The sequence below is a fragment of the Plecotus auritus genome, assembly GCF_963455305.1.
Source record: "Plecotus auritus genome assembly, chromosome: 6".
NCBI lineage: Eukaryota > Metazoa > Chordata > Mammalia > Chiroptera > Vespertilionidae > Plecotus > Plecotus auritus.
Window position 1 is genome coordinate 175759450 of NC_137773.1, and position 17886 is coordinate 175777335.

Sequence of the window (17886 nt, forward strand, 5' to 3'; positions counted from 1 at the left end):
AATGTGCTGAGAAAGTCACTGCACGCGTTTACTAAACATCCTCTCTTGCTTTGGGGATTGCGTGCTGTGTTTGTGTAGCTGTTGTCTGATGTGAACGTAGCTTATGGATACGATGATGTTTTTCAGAATTGCGGCTTGCTGCCATAAAATGACCTTCTCCTCGAGGAAACGGGGCAGGAGTCCTCATAGGAGGCGGCATTGGAAAGGCTGTTGGTTGTGGTGGTTGTGTGTGCGGTGTTTTTTTTTACCAAATTATATGCCAGGTGTGTTTGCCTGTCCCCTGCCTGCAAACGTTGTCTGTCCCAGTGGGTGACAGAGAGCTTGCCTGTCAGGAGTTATGAAATGAAGTTTACTGAAAATACAGCAGGCATTACGCCATGTCTTAGCAGGAAGGAGCCTGATGAATATCTCCTTGAGCCAGGTCAGGGGGCGGAAGCCCAGAGCGTGGGGCGGCTCAGGGTGGCACAGGGCCGCAGGACGACCGGTCACACGACCCCCGTCCAGGGCCCCTGGTGTTCTCGTTCTGCCCCGTGAGTGGACAGCGTGAGGCAGTCCTTCCGTGTAGAGAGCAATCCTGAAGCTGCAAACCGCCATCCTTGTCTCCGAATCCTCCGTGAAACGTTCAAGGAAGAAAGAGAATTCAGCCCTGGCCGGTGCGGCTCAGTGGGTAGAGCGTCGGCCTGCAGATTGAAGGGTCCCAGGTTCGATTCCGATCAAGGGCGCATGTCAGGGTTGTGGGCTCGATCCTCAGTGTGGGGAGAGCAAGAGGCGGTCCGATCAATGATTCTTTCTCATCATGAGTGTTTCTCTTTCTCCCTTTCCCTTCCTCTCTGACATCAATAAAAGCTTTTTTTAAAAAAACAGCATTATTCCCACCTTGGGGGTCGACCACCAAATGGGTGGTTAAGCTGCACTGCCAGCCCTGAGTCTCACCGCCGTGCCCAGCTTCCAACCCCTGCCCCGGCCCGCCACCCACAGCGCCCCGGCCCCGGAGGTGCCCTGTCGCTGGGGCACCTCGAAGGAGACCAAGGTCACTCCCTCACAGCCTGAGCCTTGGCCTCTCTCCAGGGCCCAACCTGCACCGTGAACCAGCCGGCCCCGCCCGGTGCAGGCCTGGTCCAGGAGGCCTGGCAGGAGGGCCCAGCAGTCCCATGGGGCATCAGCCCTGGCCTGCTGGCCGTGGGGTCTGCCTTCACGGGGGCGTGGCCCTTTCTCCAGCCCCGCCTCCTGTTAGCCACGCCCACCTTCGCGGGACCCAGGTTTCCCTGGGGCACCCTGGGTCTCTCTGGAATGGTTTGGAAAGAATGAAGTGGAGGGGTGTCAGCATGGTCTGTAGGAGTGGGGCCAGGACTCGAGTTCAGGGGGTCCTGAGGGGGCGCTGGGGGGTAGCCCTGCCCACAGCAGCCTTTCTCCCCAGAGATGTCGCAGGGGAGCCGGTCCTCAGCCTCCGAGACAGGCACGTGGTAGGGACGGGACACTGGATATACCTGCACCCAGGGGAGGCCCCGGCAGGGAGTGAGGGTGACAGCGCCAGGCCCTGGGGGACACCACCCGCCTCCCACCTGAGCCCCCGTGGTGTGCACTGTCTCTGTCTTCCTCTCTGTGGATGGACCTTTTTAAAAAATACGTATATATAATTTTATTAATTTAAGAGAGGAAGGGAGAGGGAGAGAGAGATGAAACGTCAGTAATGATGAGAGAGAATCATGGATCGATCGGCTGCCTCCTGCACGCCCCCACCTGGGGATGGAGCCCACCACCCGGGCATGTGCCCCGACCGGGGATCGAACCGTGACCTCCTGTGCGTAGGTCGGCGCTCCACCCCTGACCACGCGGCCGGGCTGGGCCTCCTCTGTTAGAGACGTTCCTTCTGGGTGGGGGGCTCTGCTTTGTTTCTTTCCGTGTTTCACACGCTTCCCCTCTCAGGCCGGGGCGCCCTCGGGTCCCTGGAACAGGGAGAGGGTCTCCCCTCCACGGCGCCCCCTGGTGGGCGCAGGCCCCTCGCTGTGACCTTGCCGCTGTGCGTGTCCTTCGTGTCCGTCTCGGCGTCTGTGGCCCTGGGCGCGTCCCCTCACTAACCTGCTCTCTCTTCCCTGCCCAGCTGCCGCAGGCCCCGGACCCCGAGAGCTCCACAGAGGTGTGTGCGCCCCTCCCGCCCCCGTGTCCGCGGGCCGGCAGCCCCGGGTGCTCCTCTGTTGTCCTGAGTGTCTGCGTTGTCATGGAGACGTGTGTGTCTGCCCGGACAGGAGCGGGGGTGTAGGGGGGAGACAGTCTGAGGCCTGGCCCGGGAACTGGGGTGGCTCTCAGGGTAGGAAAAGGTCCCGAGGGGCTGGGGCTACACCCGAGGCCCCTGCAGGTTCTGGGGAGGCCCGAAGGCCCACACCCAGCATCACAGCCTCCACCGCTCCCTCGGGACCCTGGGTCGCAGCCCTGTCCGTCCATGAAACAGGCTCTGGGTCCCGGGCAGGGAGGATGCGCACCCCGAGTCGGGGCCTGAAGGGGCTGCGCGTAGAGCTGGGTCTCACGTGCTCTCGGCCCTGGCGCCCACCGCACTCGCTAAGGGCGGGCTGGACTCCGCGGGGCCCCCAGAGCCACCGAGGAGGTAGAGGGCGTGCGGGCCAGGCTCCCAATCTGCTGCCTGAAACCCTCCCGAAACCCCAGGTGAGAGCGGGAATGGGGGGGGGTGGGCAACGAGCCGCCCCACAGGCCGCTTCCTAACCAGCAGCGTCTCGTATTCTCATTGGGCTCTTGCTCGCTCGCCGTCGATGAAAATGCGGGCGCTGATGGGCCGGGGAGAGCCACGCTCCGTGTCCGTGTCTGCTCGCGTGTCTCGTGGATGTTCTCACGCATGCGCCATGTGGGGGTGCATGTCTGAGCCGCGGGGACCTGCCCGGTTGAGTTTGCGTTATGTACAGATACATAATGTAGAGCTTCACGTCATCATCTTTGCAAAAAAAAAAGTTGGCCGAACATTCGTGTGTCCGCTCGTCTCCCACGGTGCAGGGGTGGGTGCAGCGTGACCGGGCGCTAATGTCCATCCGGGAGAGCGTCCTCTGTGTGGGTCTGGCTGTGTGAGCCCCCGGGGCTGGGGGCCGATGCTGCAGACCCCGCGGCTCCCCACCTGCGTTTAAGACGGGATTTCTGCGTGTTTAGCAGGAGACGGAGCCGAGTCCCCCCATGAGGCAGCTGGAGGACCATAAACGGGTACGTAGTGGTCTTGGGGGTTGGGGGCTCCCTTCGCCACACAGCAACTCAGAGGCCGCGTTGCTGGTGGGCGTGGTTAAGGCAGGACTCGGTCAGGCCCCGTCGCAGCCCCTTAGGTGTCAGGCCCACCTGCACCCACCTGGGCCCACCTGCGCCCAGCGGGCCCCAGGCAGGGACCCTGTCAGCCGCCCAGGCCCACTCTCCCTTCTCCGGCGGCTTCTACGCGGCTGCAGTCTTAACATCACTTTCTCTGTGAGTAACTGGCGGTCATTACCGAGTTTATCCCGAAGACAGAGGTGTTCTGCGGCCCCGCCCAGGACAGAGGCGGCCGAGAAGGGCTGTGATCTCCCTGCCCGGGGGCGCGGGCCGGCCAGCACACACTCCCACCGGCTCCGCTCCGGGGTGACTCATGCATGGCGTTCGGTCCCTGCTTTTGTGCACGTCACACTCCAGCGGAGCATCTTCTCTGAGAGTCTTAGACAGTCGGCAGCTGCCTCACGTTCCACAGATGCTCATCGCTGCCCTGGGACGGGGAGTGGCCGAGTGAGTGTTGTCTGGGAGGGGTGTTGCCGGGCCACGGGGTGCTGCCTGCAGGTGCTGACTGGGGGATCTGGGCACGCCGTTCCCCTGCCTGGGCCTCAGTTTCTTCTTCTGTGGAATGGGCACGATCAGTCTCCATCCCTTTGGGCAGTCTGTGGACTGTGCCCACGACACGCTCAGCGGGGCCTTGATGGGGGACGTTAACGGTGCTCGCTGTGTCCCCGTGCAAGCGGAGCTGCCTCAGTGGGTTTGCAGACAGCAGGCGTAGGAAGAGGAGGCGATTCTAAACCGAGGGCTGACGCAGGTGGCGAAGGCTCGCCGCTCACGCGAGACCCTGGTCTTGCCTGACACACAGGGTTTTCCGTGGCAGCACTGACCCCTTTGGGCCTCGCCCCCCACCCGGCTCCTTAGCCACGGGTTTTGGTGACAGACGCGGAGCTTGGCTTCCCGGCCCATGTCACTGTTTTCGCAGGACACTCTCGGGGTGCAAGGCACGCCCCCCCTTCTCTCCGTCTTAGGCAATGATGTGCGGAGTTCTTAGGGAGACAGACGCCTGCTGTGGTTTGCACACGGCAGGTGTGAACCGCTGGGGAGACAGCATTCCGTCCTGAAACCCCAGGTGAGAGCGGGAGGCGGGCAACGAGCCGCCCCACAGGCCGCTTCCTACCCTGAGAGCCACCCCAGTTCCTGGCCAGGCCTCAGTGCTCTTCCTTCACCGGGTCGCGTGGCCGAACCTCACAGCGGAAGGGGGGCCGCCAGCAGGTGGCCACGGTTCTGCCGCCTCCGCCAGGCTCCTGGGCGGCGCCCGGGACGGCTTCGTGCGGGGGAATCATCGTGTCCCGGGGACGGGCAGCTTTTCCCGGCGGATCTTCTTTGTCCCCGTGGGACCCGCTGGCTCCGAAAAGCAGGCTTCCCCTCGAACCCACGTCTCCACACGGGCGCCGGCAGGGCCTCCGGTCATGCTCACCCCCTTTCTTCCTCCCGTCCCCTTCGACCTCAACGTCTCCGTCCTTGTCCTTCCGGAAAAGGGACGCATCTCACCTGGCTTTTCCAAGAGAAACCCCGCGTCCTCTGGCTTTCATGCAGCTTGTTGGTCCGTTCAGCCGTTTGTTTGTGGAGAGAAGGGGAGATAGGTCGATCCCAGGACCTTCCATGAGGAGGGGGAATAGACACTTATGGGTGGGCTGTGCACAGGTGGGCTAAATTTTCCCCATAATGAGCCCATGTCATCTTATCTCCTGGGGAAGAGTGTCCGGGTTCCTGCCTCCGTTGCTATGGTAACTGTGAGGGCTTCTCTGCGGAAGGAAGGGCAGCGTGGCGAGGGGGGGGCCCTGTGACGGGAGGTCCTGAGCGCGCGTTCCCAGGCCCCGGCGCGCATTCTCTCTTCGCCTCCGCTTCCTTCAGGCCGCACTGACCTCGGTCTTGCCGGTGACCCTGGGGCACCGCACGGAGCAGGAAGTCTGGCCTGTGCCGGGGCCTCCGGGGAGCCGGTGGGGTCGGCCCTGCCTGCGACCATGCAGCCTGTGCCCTCCAGATCTTGCCCGAGGGCTGCGTGGGCATCTGCGGTGTCTGCGGCCCCCGCTTCCAGCCCCGCCATCACCTCTCAGATGGGGCCGCCCCAGGGCCCAAGGGGTCCAGTTAGAAGCTGGCTGCTTTGCTGCCATCCCTCCTCGTGCGGGAGCTCCACGTCTGCGTCCCGGAGGGACGTCCCCAGGTCGCACACAGAACCCGCATTTCGCCTCCCGCCAGGGCCATCGTGGCGGCAACCTCTGCCCTCCCTGTTTCCGGCTCAGTGGGCCTTGGCCATCCTGGCACCATCCTCTTGTGAGTCTGCGCGCTCGGTGGGTGGCGGGAGTGGCTCCGGGTTCCGCGGGTGCCGGAGGCCTGAGCACCAGCCGACCGAATCTTGACACCACAGCGTGGTTTCCGAAGCCACGTATGAAACATATGCACCAAGAGCAGTTCCTTTAGGAAGGGCCTGGAAGCGGCGCCAGGCCTCCCCTTGGGAGCGCTCGGGGAACGGTGAATGTGCCGTTGGCTGGCTGGGTAGGGAATGAGCTTCCCCAGCGGATGAAGGCAGCTACAGGGAGAGGCATTTGTGGGTGGAGTGGGGAGAGGAAAATCGGGCTTGTTTTTATTCCCTGGACTTGCATTTAAAAAGCAATTCTGCCCCCTTCCCGCCCCCACTGCTTTCCCTCCTGCGCACCCATCCCGTCGTCCGGAGTCTTTGACCAGCCTCTTGCAGGAACAAAGGAGAAACCCCCTGGGACCTTCCCCGGGTGCCCCTGGCCTGCCCACCTCCCTCAGGGCACTCCCTCTCCTGTCAACCCCCCTCCCCCATCTCGTTTTGCAAACACCTCCTGACTTATTCTGGGAGCTTGTTTGCAAATCCTGTAGGTTCTGCTGACTCCAGTTACAGCTGCAGGTCTTGGTGGAGTGGGAGAGACCTGCTGTGTGTCAGCACCTCCCTCCCTCCGCCGGCGTCCCACCTGCCTCCCGCTGAGGTCCCCAGGACGCCCCACCCCGCGCTCTGTCCTTGGGAAGGAGTCTCGGCAATCCGTGCAGCCTTTGGCCTTTAGAAACTTCCAGACCGGGAGGCGGTCTGCCGTCCTCTCTCCAGGGCCGTTGGGGAAGGGTTACGGCAGCCCTCTGCAGGCGGCCTCTGCCGTGCGCGTTAATAAGTTCTTACTGTGGAAACGGCCCCGTGTACACAAAAGACGGCAGAAGAGCGTTAAGAGCCTCTTTCCAATCCGCTCCGACACGCGGCCTGTGCCCCCTCTTCTCCGTCACACCCCTCCCCCTCGCGCCCCCATGGCCTCAGTGTCCACTCTTCCGCAATGCTTCTTTCTGATGGACGTCTGCTGTCGGCCATCAATTTATTCTCTGTCGCATAGTCTTCCTTCGCCGCTTGGCCCAGGCACGATTTCTGTAAGAAAGGCTCGCTTTCAGCTTATTATTCCATCCGACTGGGACTCGATGCGTCCTGTTTCCCTGGGGTCTTGGGAGGGAACCCTGGGCCTGGGGTTAGGTCCTTTGTGGAAGGTGACCTGCAGTGTTTCCCTGGTGTCCGGTTCCGATGGGCTGACCTCAGGGGACTTTTGGGTTAATATTTGTTAGCGCTCGCTGCCCTTCGCAATGAATGTTCTGTTTACCACCGGGGGAGAGAGGGCCTCAGAGCGTGGATATTCTAGATTGCTCCTTTTTTATGCCCTGGTTTCCCGAGAAACGATTGAAGGAGCTAACCGCGGAGTTTCCCAATGCCGTCATTAATCATTCATCTGCTCGCGGAGCGAAACCGCGCCAGTCACACCCCGGTCCCCCCGCGCGTCCTGCCGGTGAGTCGCTCGGTTATGCATTAAATCCAGAAGCTGATTTCGTTATCCTGTTTGAATGCAGGGTGAGGCGCTCAGGCAAATTTTGGTCAACCGTTACTATGGCAACGTCAGACCTTCGGGAAGAAGAGAGAGCCTTACCAGCTTCGGCAATGGCCCGCTGTCGCCCGGAGGACCCAGCAAGCCCGCAGGCGGAGGTAGGCGTGTGGAGTGCTGGCGGCCGCACGTGTGAGCGGCATGTGGCACCGTGGGCCACCTGACAGGGGGACACGCTGACCGGTGACTTCGGGGTGCGAGTGGATTTTTGAGCAGCTTGTCATTGTCTTTGACCTGCCATCAAACGGATGTCTCAGAACACTGACCTGCAGTTGGATGCTGGCTGAGCCGGTCACCCCGCTTTCCCTCGAGGGGGCGCTCCCGGTGACGTTTGAATGATGGGGAACTTGATTTTAGGGCATGTTTTCCTGTGGTCACGAGGACGCATCTTTTCCCCCAAAATGACGGTGACGTTTGCCGTGAGGGCGGCGAAGCCCCCACGTCTTGCCGGCGACTTAGCGCCAAGGGCTCCCAGTACCTGGTTTTCTCCTTCAGGCTGCCCGCACGGGGCAGGTCCTGCCACGGTCCCGGCTGAGCAGAGGGAATGGAAGTGGTCTGTGATGGACGGGTCTGTAGTTTGAACCCCGTATATCCAATTCGAACACCCGTGCCCTGTGCCTGCCCAAGCCTTGACGGAGTGGACCCCCAAAATCCGTGTGGGAACCAGCACAGATCCTTCAGTGCCCCGAGCGCTGGCGGCACCGCTCCAGGCAGAGGAACGTTGCACACACCCGAGCTCGGCTGTGGGTGTTGGTCTGGCTCTGAGGGGCCAGGAGCTCGGGGCTCGGAGCACAGATCTGGGCGGCCCGCGGCCCTGTCAAGTAGCGATTCCTGGGGGGCTCTCTGAGGGACCCAGACATTCTCCCAGCAGCTTCCGGGAGGGGCCTGGGTTCCTCCCAGATCAAGCCCCGCGGCGGGTGTGCTCAGCTCACGGCTCGTCGCTCGGTGAAGCCGGCCCCGTCTTCTCCCGAGGGCCGGGCTCCCAGTCCTCCCCACACGGGCCTTAGCTTTTCCCCCGAAAGTTCCCAGCCATTCTCAAGCACAGTTTCCTCCCACAACATCTCAAAGCAATTCCTCGTTCCTCTCCATGGTGAGGCCTTTCCACAAATATGGGGGCCCTGGGGAGGCCCCGGGGGAGGCGGGGCGTCAGGGACAGAGTCTGCCTCCCGGAGAAGCGCAGCGGGGAGGTGAGCGGCCGCCTGCACGAGAGACCGAGGGCCTAGGTGGGCCAGAGCAGGAGGGGGCGGCATCTGAATGGAGTTCCCTGTTTCTCTGAAATTGGCCCGTTTTCCCACGGACAGCGTCTCAGTTTTTGCCACTAACGGGGCAAGGAAAGTTCTCAAACAGACACTTTCCAAACGCAGGCCCTGGTCCCTGAAGGTGTGAGCCTCTCTGAGGGTCACCGTCCCCAGCTCCTGGCTCCACATCACGCACTCAGTCCAGCTGAGGGAGTGAGGGAGTGAGGGAGGGAGGGAGGGAGTGAATGAATGAATGAATGAACAAATGAACAGATAGGTTTTGTGAGAGGGTGAGCTTGGGCCAGGATGGTTTGTGGAAAGAGGGCTGACGTGGTTGCTGTGGGCTGTGCGTGCTCAGGAGGGTTGGAAGGAGGGTTTGAGTTTGGTCTGTCTCTGAAACTCAACGCGGGGCTTCATGACTCTGCCCCAAGCCTTTGTCTGCCGGCGGGAGGGAGCGTCTGGGCTGGAAAAGCCGGCTCTCTCTTCGTCTCATCTGCCGGGTGCAGGTCCCATCTCCGCACCTCCAGGTGGGCGTCCGCGGGCAAGCGACTTCACCTCTGTGCTCCGCAGCACCGGCTGTCAGAATGGCCGAGGGGAAAGGAGAGGAAGCCATTGACGTGTGGAGGCGGGAGGTGTTGGCACAGCGTGATCCCCGTGACGGTCCGCTGCTCCGATGTGTCAGTAAGAACTATGTTCCCTCTTCCCAGGGGGCGGCTCCGGGTCCAGCTCCATGAGCCGCGGCGAGATGAGCCTGGCCGAGGTCCAGTGCCACCTGGACAAGGAGGGGGCCTCCAATCTGGTCATCGACCTCATAATGAACGCGTCCAGCGACCGGGTCTTCCACGAGAGCATCCTCCTGGCCATCGCCCTTCTGGAAGGAGGCAACACCACCATACAGGTAGGGAGGCAGGTGGCCTCGGGCGTGGCTGTGGCTGTGGCTGTGGCTGTGGCCTCAGGTGTGGGTGCGGCCTTGGGCGTGGCTGTGGGTGTGACCTTGGGTGTGGGTGTGGCCTCAGGTGTGGGTGTGGCCACGGGTGTGGCTGTGGGTGTGGCTGGTATGGCCTTGGGCATAGCTGTGAGTATGGATGTGGCCTCGGGTGTGGGTGTGGCCACGGGCTTGGCTGTGGTGTGGCCTCAGAGTGTGGCCATGGGCGTGTGTGTGTGTGTGTGTGTGTGTGTGTGTGTGTGTCTGCCGTTTGTGGGTGTGGCTGCCGGCTTGTCATCCCTGCCGAGCCCAGGGGCACCTGTGCTGGGAGCCAGATACCCGCGTGGTGTGGAGACTCGCGTGTGAGCAGCAGCTGGTCTTGGAGCAGGACGTGTTCGTCCTGAGAGATGAACTCTGACCCCTGGCTGCGTCGCGCAGTCGGCACTCAGACTTGGTTCCGGAACAGGAGTTCCGTTTGCACACGGATGAGATGCTGAGCACGTGCAGAGGGAACTGGCCCCACCTGGGGCAGAGCTGGCTCCTGGGCGCGGTTTCCGTCCACGGTCACGGGTCCCATCACAAGGTGACCAAGGAGGTTAGACGTGCGAGCGCCTCAGAGCCCGGCTCAGACAGGTGTGCTTCCCGGCACCCCCGGTGCACCTCGGTGAGAACACGGGGGTGGGGCAGGGTCGCGAGAATGGAGACCAGCCCTCCCTGCGCGAGGCCGTGCCGGGGCCGGTGGTACACGTGAGGGTCGGCGATCGGATGCGGGGGTGAGAGGTGGGAGCCCCGCTGGCTCTCCAGGCCTCGGGGAGTCTGGGCAAGCAGCGCGTGAAGGGACACGTGGGGCGGGCGCTGGCTGGCGTGGTGCCGTGCACTTCACAGTGTACCCTGCCGGGGTGGCACCGCACACAGAAGCTGTTTTTCCTTCAAGTTCTTTATCTTGTAAAGTAATTATGAATATTAGTTTCATGTTTTCACACATTTATTACTCATACGCTCAGACTCCAGATGAAATGCCACGGCTGAGCTCCAGCGCCGCTCAGCCCCGGGGAGGGGGCGCGCTTCCTCTCCAGGGAGCGTGTGCGCAGCCGTGGGCGGGCCTGGGCGCGGCGGGGGTGCCCAGCCAAAACCAGGACCAGGACCAGGACCAGGACCAGGAGGCGCGTGGCACCGAGGACGCTCTCCCTCACTCTCCTCCCCGTCCTGTGACCCGAAGGCCGGAGGGGAGAAGCCAACCCTAACCCATCGCCTCCCTAGACCTGTGCTTCCAGGAGAACGTGTTCTGGCCTCGGGTTGACGTGGAGTCCTCTTGGCTCCGGGCTCGTCTCTCTCCGGAGAAAATGACGCGGAGCCGGCCGGCCAGGGCCAGTTAAGGACAGGCTCCCGCAGCCCCGGCCCTGAGTCAAAGTTCCCTCCTGCTTGTCTGGCTTTGGAGAAGCCGGTTCACGTCGTGAAGGACCCGCTGGGACTTCGGAGGCTACGCGTGGCCGTCGGCGATGCCCGAGGCGGGCAGTGCCAGCCCGTCTCAGCCGCCTCACTTCCTGCTCCGGAGGCCACGGCTCAGCAGGCACTCCAGCGTGGTCAGGGGCCTCCCCCACGTCCGCGTGTCTCAGACTCCATCTGGGAGCAGGACGCACTGTCGTCCTGAAAGCGAACTCGGACACCTTCGTGGTCGTTCAGTCGGAACTCAGACTTGGTTCCCGAACGTGAGTTCCGTGCGCCCGCGGGTGAAATGCTGCGCGCACCGAGCAGGCGCCCCGGGCCGGGGGCAGGGTTGAGGCTCGGCGGACGTTTGTATAAAGTAGACACACGGTTTCACCCGCAGTCACAGCGGCCCCCGTCACCAGGATCCAAAGGGCGCTCAGACCGTGTGCGCCCCGTAGAGGTCATGTTTACATCTCAGACACCGCGGCTGCTGGGACTGGACAGCTCTCCGCCCTTCACCTGGAACCTTCAAGAAAAGCAAACCGCTTTGAGCTACCGGGGAAGCCGGGCTGGGTCAGCAGATGCAATGGGGCGGGAGGGGGGGGGGACGTCCTTCCTGATCAGATGTGTGGGAGAACCCAGCCCTGTCCCAAGGAGGGGCTCACTGGGGCCCTGGCCTTCTGTTCTGGACGTCACTGCCCGGACCCCAGAGGGCGCCGTGAGTGGGAACCCAAAGCTGCTAGTGAGACCGCAGCCTGGCTGGGCGCCTCTCCTGAGCCGCGTCATCCGTTACCTCATCCCCTGAAACTCGGAAATGCCCGGACCCCGAATTGGCGTGGTGGCCTCCTGGGGACAGTGTCCCCAGACCTCCCAGCACCCTCTGTCCCCCGCTGGCTCCTCTGAGGTGGTACATCCGAGGACGGGTGTTGCCTCCAAGTCCCTCCCCCCTGGGGCCTCCGAGCGGCTCCCCTCCATGCAGAGCCCTCGGCTCTGACCAAGGAGCTGGCCCAGCGCCCTCGGGCCTTAAGAGCCACCTGTGCGGTTTCTCCCACTGGGTGCCACCCCCAGAAGAAATCGTCCCTTCCTGTGCCGTGTCTGGCAGCAAGAGGAAAGCTACCAAATAGCATTTGCTTCTGAATCCCTGTTTGGCCTGAGCCCTCCCTGGTCCCTTCCTCCCGAGGCCCGCCCCCCAGCGCCTGCAGAGGCCCCCCTCCCTCTTCCCTGCGGGGCCAGCCCGTCGTGGGGAAGGGAGGGTCCATGCACGCTGGGCACATGGACAGTGGGCTCTCTCACAGATACAGCTGCGTGGGGGTGTGTGTGCTGAGGTGGCCCCAGAGACCCTCACAGCAGCGGGGACTGGAGACAAGCTGTTTGGGGCTGATTGCTTCCGGCCTCAGGAGCGCAGAGCCTGCTCCGTGTCGGATGGCCGCCCACGGCCGTCCCAGGCCAAGCCTGGCTGCAGACACACCCAGCAGGGCTGTCTGAGCGGCACGTACGCAGCTCGGCTCGGCTTGGCAAAGGGGCGGGTGCTCTGACAGGCACTCAGGCTCCCCGGGGAGAGGCGGGGGAGGGGGGCGACCCCGGGCCCTCGCTCCACACGCCTGGTCTGCAGGTCGGCCTAGGGCTCCGGCCGAGGGCCCACGTGAGACGACACCTCCCACCCCTGCAGAAGGCACCCCCAGGCAGGGGAGGGGCGCGCCTGCCCGGGACCCCGTGGGCAGACCCCGTGGGCAGACCCCGTGGGCAGAAGGGCTGCTGCGCTTCCCTTTTCTGGAAGCGGAGGGCCCTCGGGAGGAAGACCAGCCTCTGACAGCCCCCCCCCTCCCACCCCCCCACAGAGGAGGAAAGGCTAGAGTGGGAGCGAGTTACGTAAAAGGGTGTTGTTGCTGGCAGGGCGGTCGGGGATGAGTCAGTCCTGCGTGGTGTTTTCTGACCTCGGGTCTTGTCCGTGTGGGAACGCACCGAGCGCAGCCAGCGGAGGAGTCAGACCCGCGTGGGGGCCCAGAGCCGCTGGCAGGGGAGCCAGGGAGGCAGGTGGCCCGGCCCCAGCGTCACCCCCGCCCCCAGGGGCTCTGCCCCGCAGCTGAGGCCCAGCTGAGGCCCGAGGGTCTGAACAGGAGCTGCGCTGGTGGCCTAGGGTCGGGTCGGCCCAGGCGTGGAGGGGGAGGCAGCCTGGAAGGGAAGCGATGCCCGGGAAGGGGCGTGGCCTCCGGCCTGGAAACACCTGCATCGGATCCCCGCTGTGCCCCGCCCGCCTCGGACAGCTTGCCACTCAGGCCTCTCCCCTAAAACGAGGGGGGGGGGGGAGCACAGCCCCTCCCTCCTGCGGGTCCAGGGCGTGAACCAGCCACGTGGGCCAAGTGCACAGCCCAGTGCAGAAACGGTGCTGGTTCTGTGCAGGGAGGGAGGCGTGGGTTCGAGCCCGGCCTCTGCCCCGTCCGCCCTCAGGCACAGGCCCTGCCCTCCGGCCTCCCGGGTCCCGGGACGCGGACACGGGGTTCACAGAAGTGCCTTGTGCAGGGTCGAGGTCACAGCTCTTAAAATGGGGTGGCGTCTTGTATTAATAACGTTTTATTGTTTAAGAGAGGGCTTCGCCTTACTGGACGTGTTCCTGCCAGAATTCTGACGTCTGCCGTTTCGCTTCCGTGTGGTGGCTGTGGCCCAGCGGGCTGGGGGTGCTGGTTCTCCGTTGTTCACACGCAGTCCCCCCAAGTCCGGGACACGGTTCTGAGATGCAGGGGCTGGCGACCGCGTGCCTTGGTGCGGGTCCATCCGCAGATGGGGCTCTGTGCACACGGCCTCTCTCTGGCTCCAAGTGCTCCGACCGCCTCTCTCCTTCCCTCCCGCTTTCTTTCTTCTCCCTTAGTCCTCGCACGAGGGTGTGTTTCCCACAGGTTTCTTTATTGTAGAGGAGGGAAGGGGGAGAGAAAGGGAAACGTCGATGTGAGAGAGGAACATTGATCCGTTGCCGTCCATACACACGCTGACCAGGGATCGAACCCACACCCTGGTGTGTGCCCTGACCAGGGATCTACGGGGATGAACCCCCACCTAGCGGCGAGCGGGTGGCACTCAGCCAACTGGGCCACCGCCAGGATCCTTTCTTTTTGCCCAAATAATCCCGTGGGCCAGCGCCCCGTCCCCTCCCTCTGTGGCCCAGGAAGCTGGCGCCTCGTTGGACAAGGGTCTTTTACGGTTACTGGTCTACATCCGGATTTGGAGGCAGTTGCCATCCTCGGGAAGGTGGGCCCTGAGTGGCCCCCCCCTGAGGAGCAGGTGACAGGTCCTCGGCTCCACCCGCCAGCCTTGCTGCCACTCCAAGTGACAGACAGCTGGCCCCGGACCACGGTGGCCCTCGGGCGCTGGCCTGGCCTCAGCCGCCCGTGCCCACCTCCCCCTGGCGCCACGGGTGTTGCGGGCAGGGTCTCTCTCATTGGCAGGGGGAGGGCTCGCCGCGTGGGCACCCGGTGAGCTTTAAACGTAGGTGTAGGAACCCCACCTGGAAGCTGGCTCCCTTTATGTAATGAATGGGTTTCCCCCGTCTATGTCCTGTTCGGGAGCAGGGCCTCTGCTCAGAGGTGACCTTGTCCCTGACACGGAAGGGCTGCTGCTGGGTCACGCTTCGCTGAGTTTTCCAGAATCCACGTTGCGAACCCCTGCACCGTTTCCAGGGAGGACGTGTGCCTTTGCGTGTGCGTGTGTGCGTGTGTGCGTGTGCGTGTGTGTGCGTGCGCGTGTGTGTGTGGTGCGTGTGTGTGTGGTGCGTGTGTGTGTGTGTGGTGCGTGTGTGTGTGGTGCGTGTGTGTGTGGTGCGTGTGCGTGTGTGTGCGTGCGTGTGTGTGTGCGTGTGTGCGCACGTGTGTGTGTGTGGTGCGTGTGTGTGTGGTGCGTGTGTGTGTGGTGCGTGTGTGTGTGGTGCGTGTGCTTGTGTGTGTGTGTGTGTGCGTGTGTGTGTGTGTGTGCGTGTGTGCGTGTGTGCGTGTGTGCGTGTGTGTGTGGTGCGCCCGGCTTGTGTTTACAAGAGGAAGCATCCCGTTTGGGTTTGTTTTCACACCGCAGCTCGGGCGCTGAGGGAACATGGTGTGTTCACGCCCCCTCGGTGTCAGCTGCGCGCGGAGGCTGTACACTGTCTCCGACAGCTTTCTGAGTAGATTTCCACACTGGTTACCTGGCAACGGCGCCACCGGCACGTGATGCAACGGCCCCGCCGGGTGGATCCGCGGGGTCCCGTGGAGAGGACGAGCAGGAGAGGCCGAGGCCAGGCTGGCGGGGCTCCGTCCAGCGATGCTGGGGCGCTAAGGAGACCCGAGGAGACTGGCCAGGATGGGGCTCCCCGGGGCTCTGGTCCCCCCCGGGTGTGTGCGTTGCTGTGCTGGCCACCCACCCGGTGAGGGACGGAGTCCCACAGCCGGGATGAGGGTCACAGCCTCCCGCGCTGGGGTCGCGCGCTGAGCCGTTTTGACCCGGCAGAGCCTGGTGTAGCCGCTGCGATGTATTTCTTTTAATATGTTTTTATTGATGTCAGAGAGGAGGGAAGGAGAGAGAGACAGAAACATCCGTGATGAGAGAGAATCATGGATCGGCTGCCTCCTGCACGCCCCACACTGGGGATCAAGCCTGCAACCCCGGCAGGTGCCCTTGACTGGAACTGAACCCGGGACCCTTCAGTCTATAGACCGACGCTCCGTCCATTCAGCCATCCCGGCGGTGGCGGCGAGGGCGAGAGGAGGTTTCTTTAGACCCGAGGGGACTTGGCCCTGAGGGTTCCCACCACCACAGCCGGGCCGTCACCCTGAGGGCCGAGCGCCCTTGGCCCAGGACCCTGCACTTTCAGATGCTCCCCAAGCCGATGAATTTCCTCCACAGGCGGCGGGGAAGGAAGCGCCTCGGAGGAAAACAAGGTCATGCGCGTCTCGGGGTAGGCACAGGCATCAACAAAGAGCGGTTACATAACTGCTATTTATATCTCCCGGCTCGGTGTCGGCAGCAGGCGGGCGGGCGGGCGTCGCCGGAGGGACTTAATGAGCTCGCCGCTCCGCTCACCTTCCTGCGCTGGTAGGAGCCAGCTTGTGCTCAGGGACGTCAGCGAAGAATCCGGCTGCGGGTGGGCGGCGGGGTAGGTGGACGGCCCGTTGCCATGGCGCCTCTAGAGCGCGCACCCCCTTACCAACTCCTTCCTTCCCCTTCTCTTCTCCTCTCTCAATCTGTGAGCGTCCTTGTTCCTCACACCTACTCTGGATTCTTGGGCCTGTCACCGGAAGCAGGACGTCCCTCCTTCCCCGCGAAGAGCCCGTGGTGTGTGGCTCCGGGACATCGGAGGAGTTTGGGCGAAGGTGTACCTTCCCAGCCTCCCCTCCCAGCCTCCGTCACTTCCTGGAAGTCTCTCCAGGGGTCCTCAAACTATGGCCCGCGGGCCACATGCGGCCCGCCGAGGACATGGATCCGGCCCGCCGGGTGCCGCTGCCTGTCCTGCTTAGCAGCCGACGCGTCCCGGGCCCGCAGTGCGCATAGGAATTTGTTCATAGTTTTTTTTTAAACTATAGTCCGGCCCTCCAACGGTCTGAGGGACAGTGAACTGGCCCCCTGTTTAAAAAGTTTGAGGACCTCTCCCCGTAGACTTGGACTCCTCCACGCACTGCCCACACCAGGCGGATCCCGTTGCCAGTGGGGCCCACGGTGGCTGTGCCCCAAAACGCCATTGCCTGGCCGGCCTGGCTCCGTGGTTGAGCGTTGACCTATGAACCAGGAGATCAGAGTGCGATTCCCGGTCGGGGCACATGCCTGGGTTGTGGGCTCCATCCCTAGTAGGGGGCGTGCAGGAGGCAGCCGATCCATGATTCTCTCTCATCGTTAAAGTTTCTCTCTCTCTCTCCCTCTCTCTTCCTCTCTGAAATCATAAAAATATTTTAAAAAAAGAAAGAAAAGTGCTATTGTGCCCCCATGCACCGCCTGGTGCCGGTGCCCTACGTGTGGGTAGGGGTGGCCGTCGAGCCCACGAGGAGCTGGAGCCCCACGCAGATGAGGGGGCGGGGGTGCGCCCCGCAGGCAGAGCTCCAGGCGCCTGGCAGCGGTGTCACCTGAGGGCCGCAGGTTGGAATGACTCAGCCTGGGTTTCTGAAGAAGTGGCTGCTCCGTCCAGTTCTCAGCAGGAACTGGAACTGCCCTTCTCAGAACCGCCGGGGCAGCCCGAGGGCCAGGCGCCTGTGCCCCGGCTGCCCGGCTGTCCCCCGCCCCCCCCTCCCCCCCGCACAAGCCCTCGAGTAGGGAGGTGACAAGGACATGTTCTTAGAAAATGAAAAGTCGTTCCGTGAGGATGGGCTTTTAAAAAACCACACACACAGCCCAGACCCCACGCCTGCCGTGTCAGGGGCTGAGTCACAGGCTCCGACTTCCCCTTCCCTCCCCGGACACCTGCGTGAAATGCCCCGCTTCCTCTCTCCCTCTGCGGACCTGGGGGCCTGTCCCTGGGGACGCTGCCCGCGCGTCACGGGGAGACTGTGTTCTCGCTAAAACTGCCAGCCGCTGCATCCCGGCCTGGGGGCATCACGGGCACCTGGGCACCGGCTCGGAGCCCGGCCTCGGAGCCTGACGGGTGGGCACAGCCAGCTGGGCGCTCCGCCACTTCGGAGGGAGCCTGAGCCCACGCTCCCGCGGGCCTCTGAGCTCCCGGCGCAAGTGTCAGACGGGACCCAGGGTTCGAGTTACCCTCCAGCTGCCGGGTGAGGTGGCTGAGCATTTGGGGGATTCCTCAGGGCTCTCGTGCATTCCTTCAGACCGCAGGTCTTTCCTGAGCCCTGCTGGGGAGCCAGGAGCCTCGATGCCGGCGGGGGTGGGACCCATGTGGGCCCTGCCCTCCAGGAGCTTACGGTCTAGCCGGCGAGATGGATGCTAAACCCGTTACCAGTGAAATAAACAGCAAACGGGGAGGGGGGAGGTGGAGTAGGGAGGTCAGGGGGGCTTCCCTGGGAGGTGCCATTTAAGCTGAGCCCTCCCCACGGGAGGAGGTGGCCGCGTGGAGTGTGGAGGGTCCTCGGCCGGAGGGGCGGGCGTGGGCCTGTGTGCTGGGAGCTGGAGGAGGCCAGGGTGGACCTAGGCTGGCAGCTGGAGAGGAGGGGGCGCAATG

General features: G+C 63.5%; 1 protein-coding gene across 8 annotated transcripts in view; it reads left to right on the forward strand.

Moving 5' to 3' along the window:
• The window catches only part of ITPR1 (inositol 1,4,5-trisphosphate receptor type 1), a 189111-nt gene that overhangs the window by 130644 nt on the left and 40581 nt on the right, over positions 1–17886 (forward strand). For 3 of the 8 annotated variants that reach the window (XM_080674783.1, XM_080674778.1, XM_080674780.1), the window contains 4 exons: positions 2102–2137; positions 3157–3204; positions 7141–7273; positions 9118–9308. In XM_080674783.1, coding sequence (XP_080530909.1) covers positions 2102–2137; positions 3157–3204; positions 7141–7273; positions 9118–9308 — 408 coding nt within the window. Of the gene's footprint in view, positions 1–2101; positions 2138–3153; positions 3205–7140; positions 7274–9117; positions 9309–17886 lie in introns of all 8 variants that reach the window. The other 5 variants (XM_080674777.1, XM_080674779.1, XM_080674781.1 and 2 more) reach the window with 2 other exon arrangements.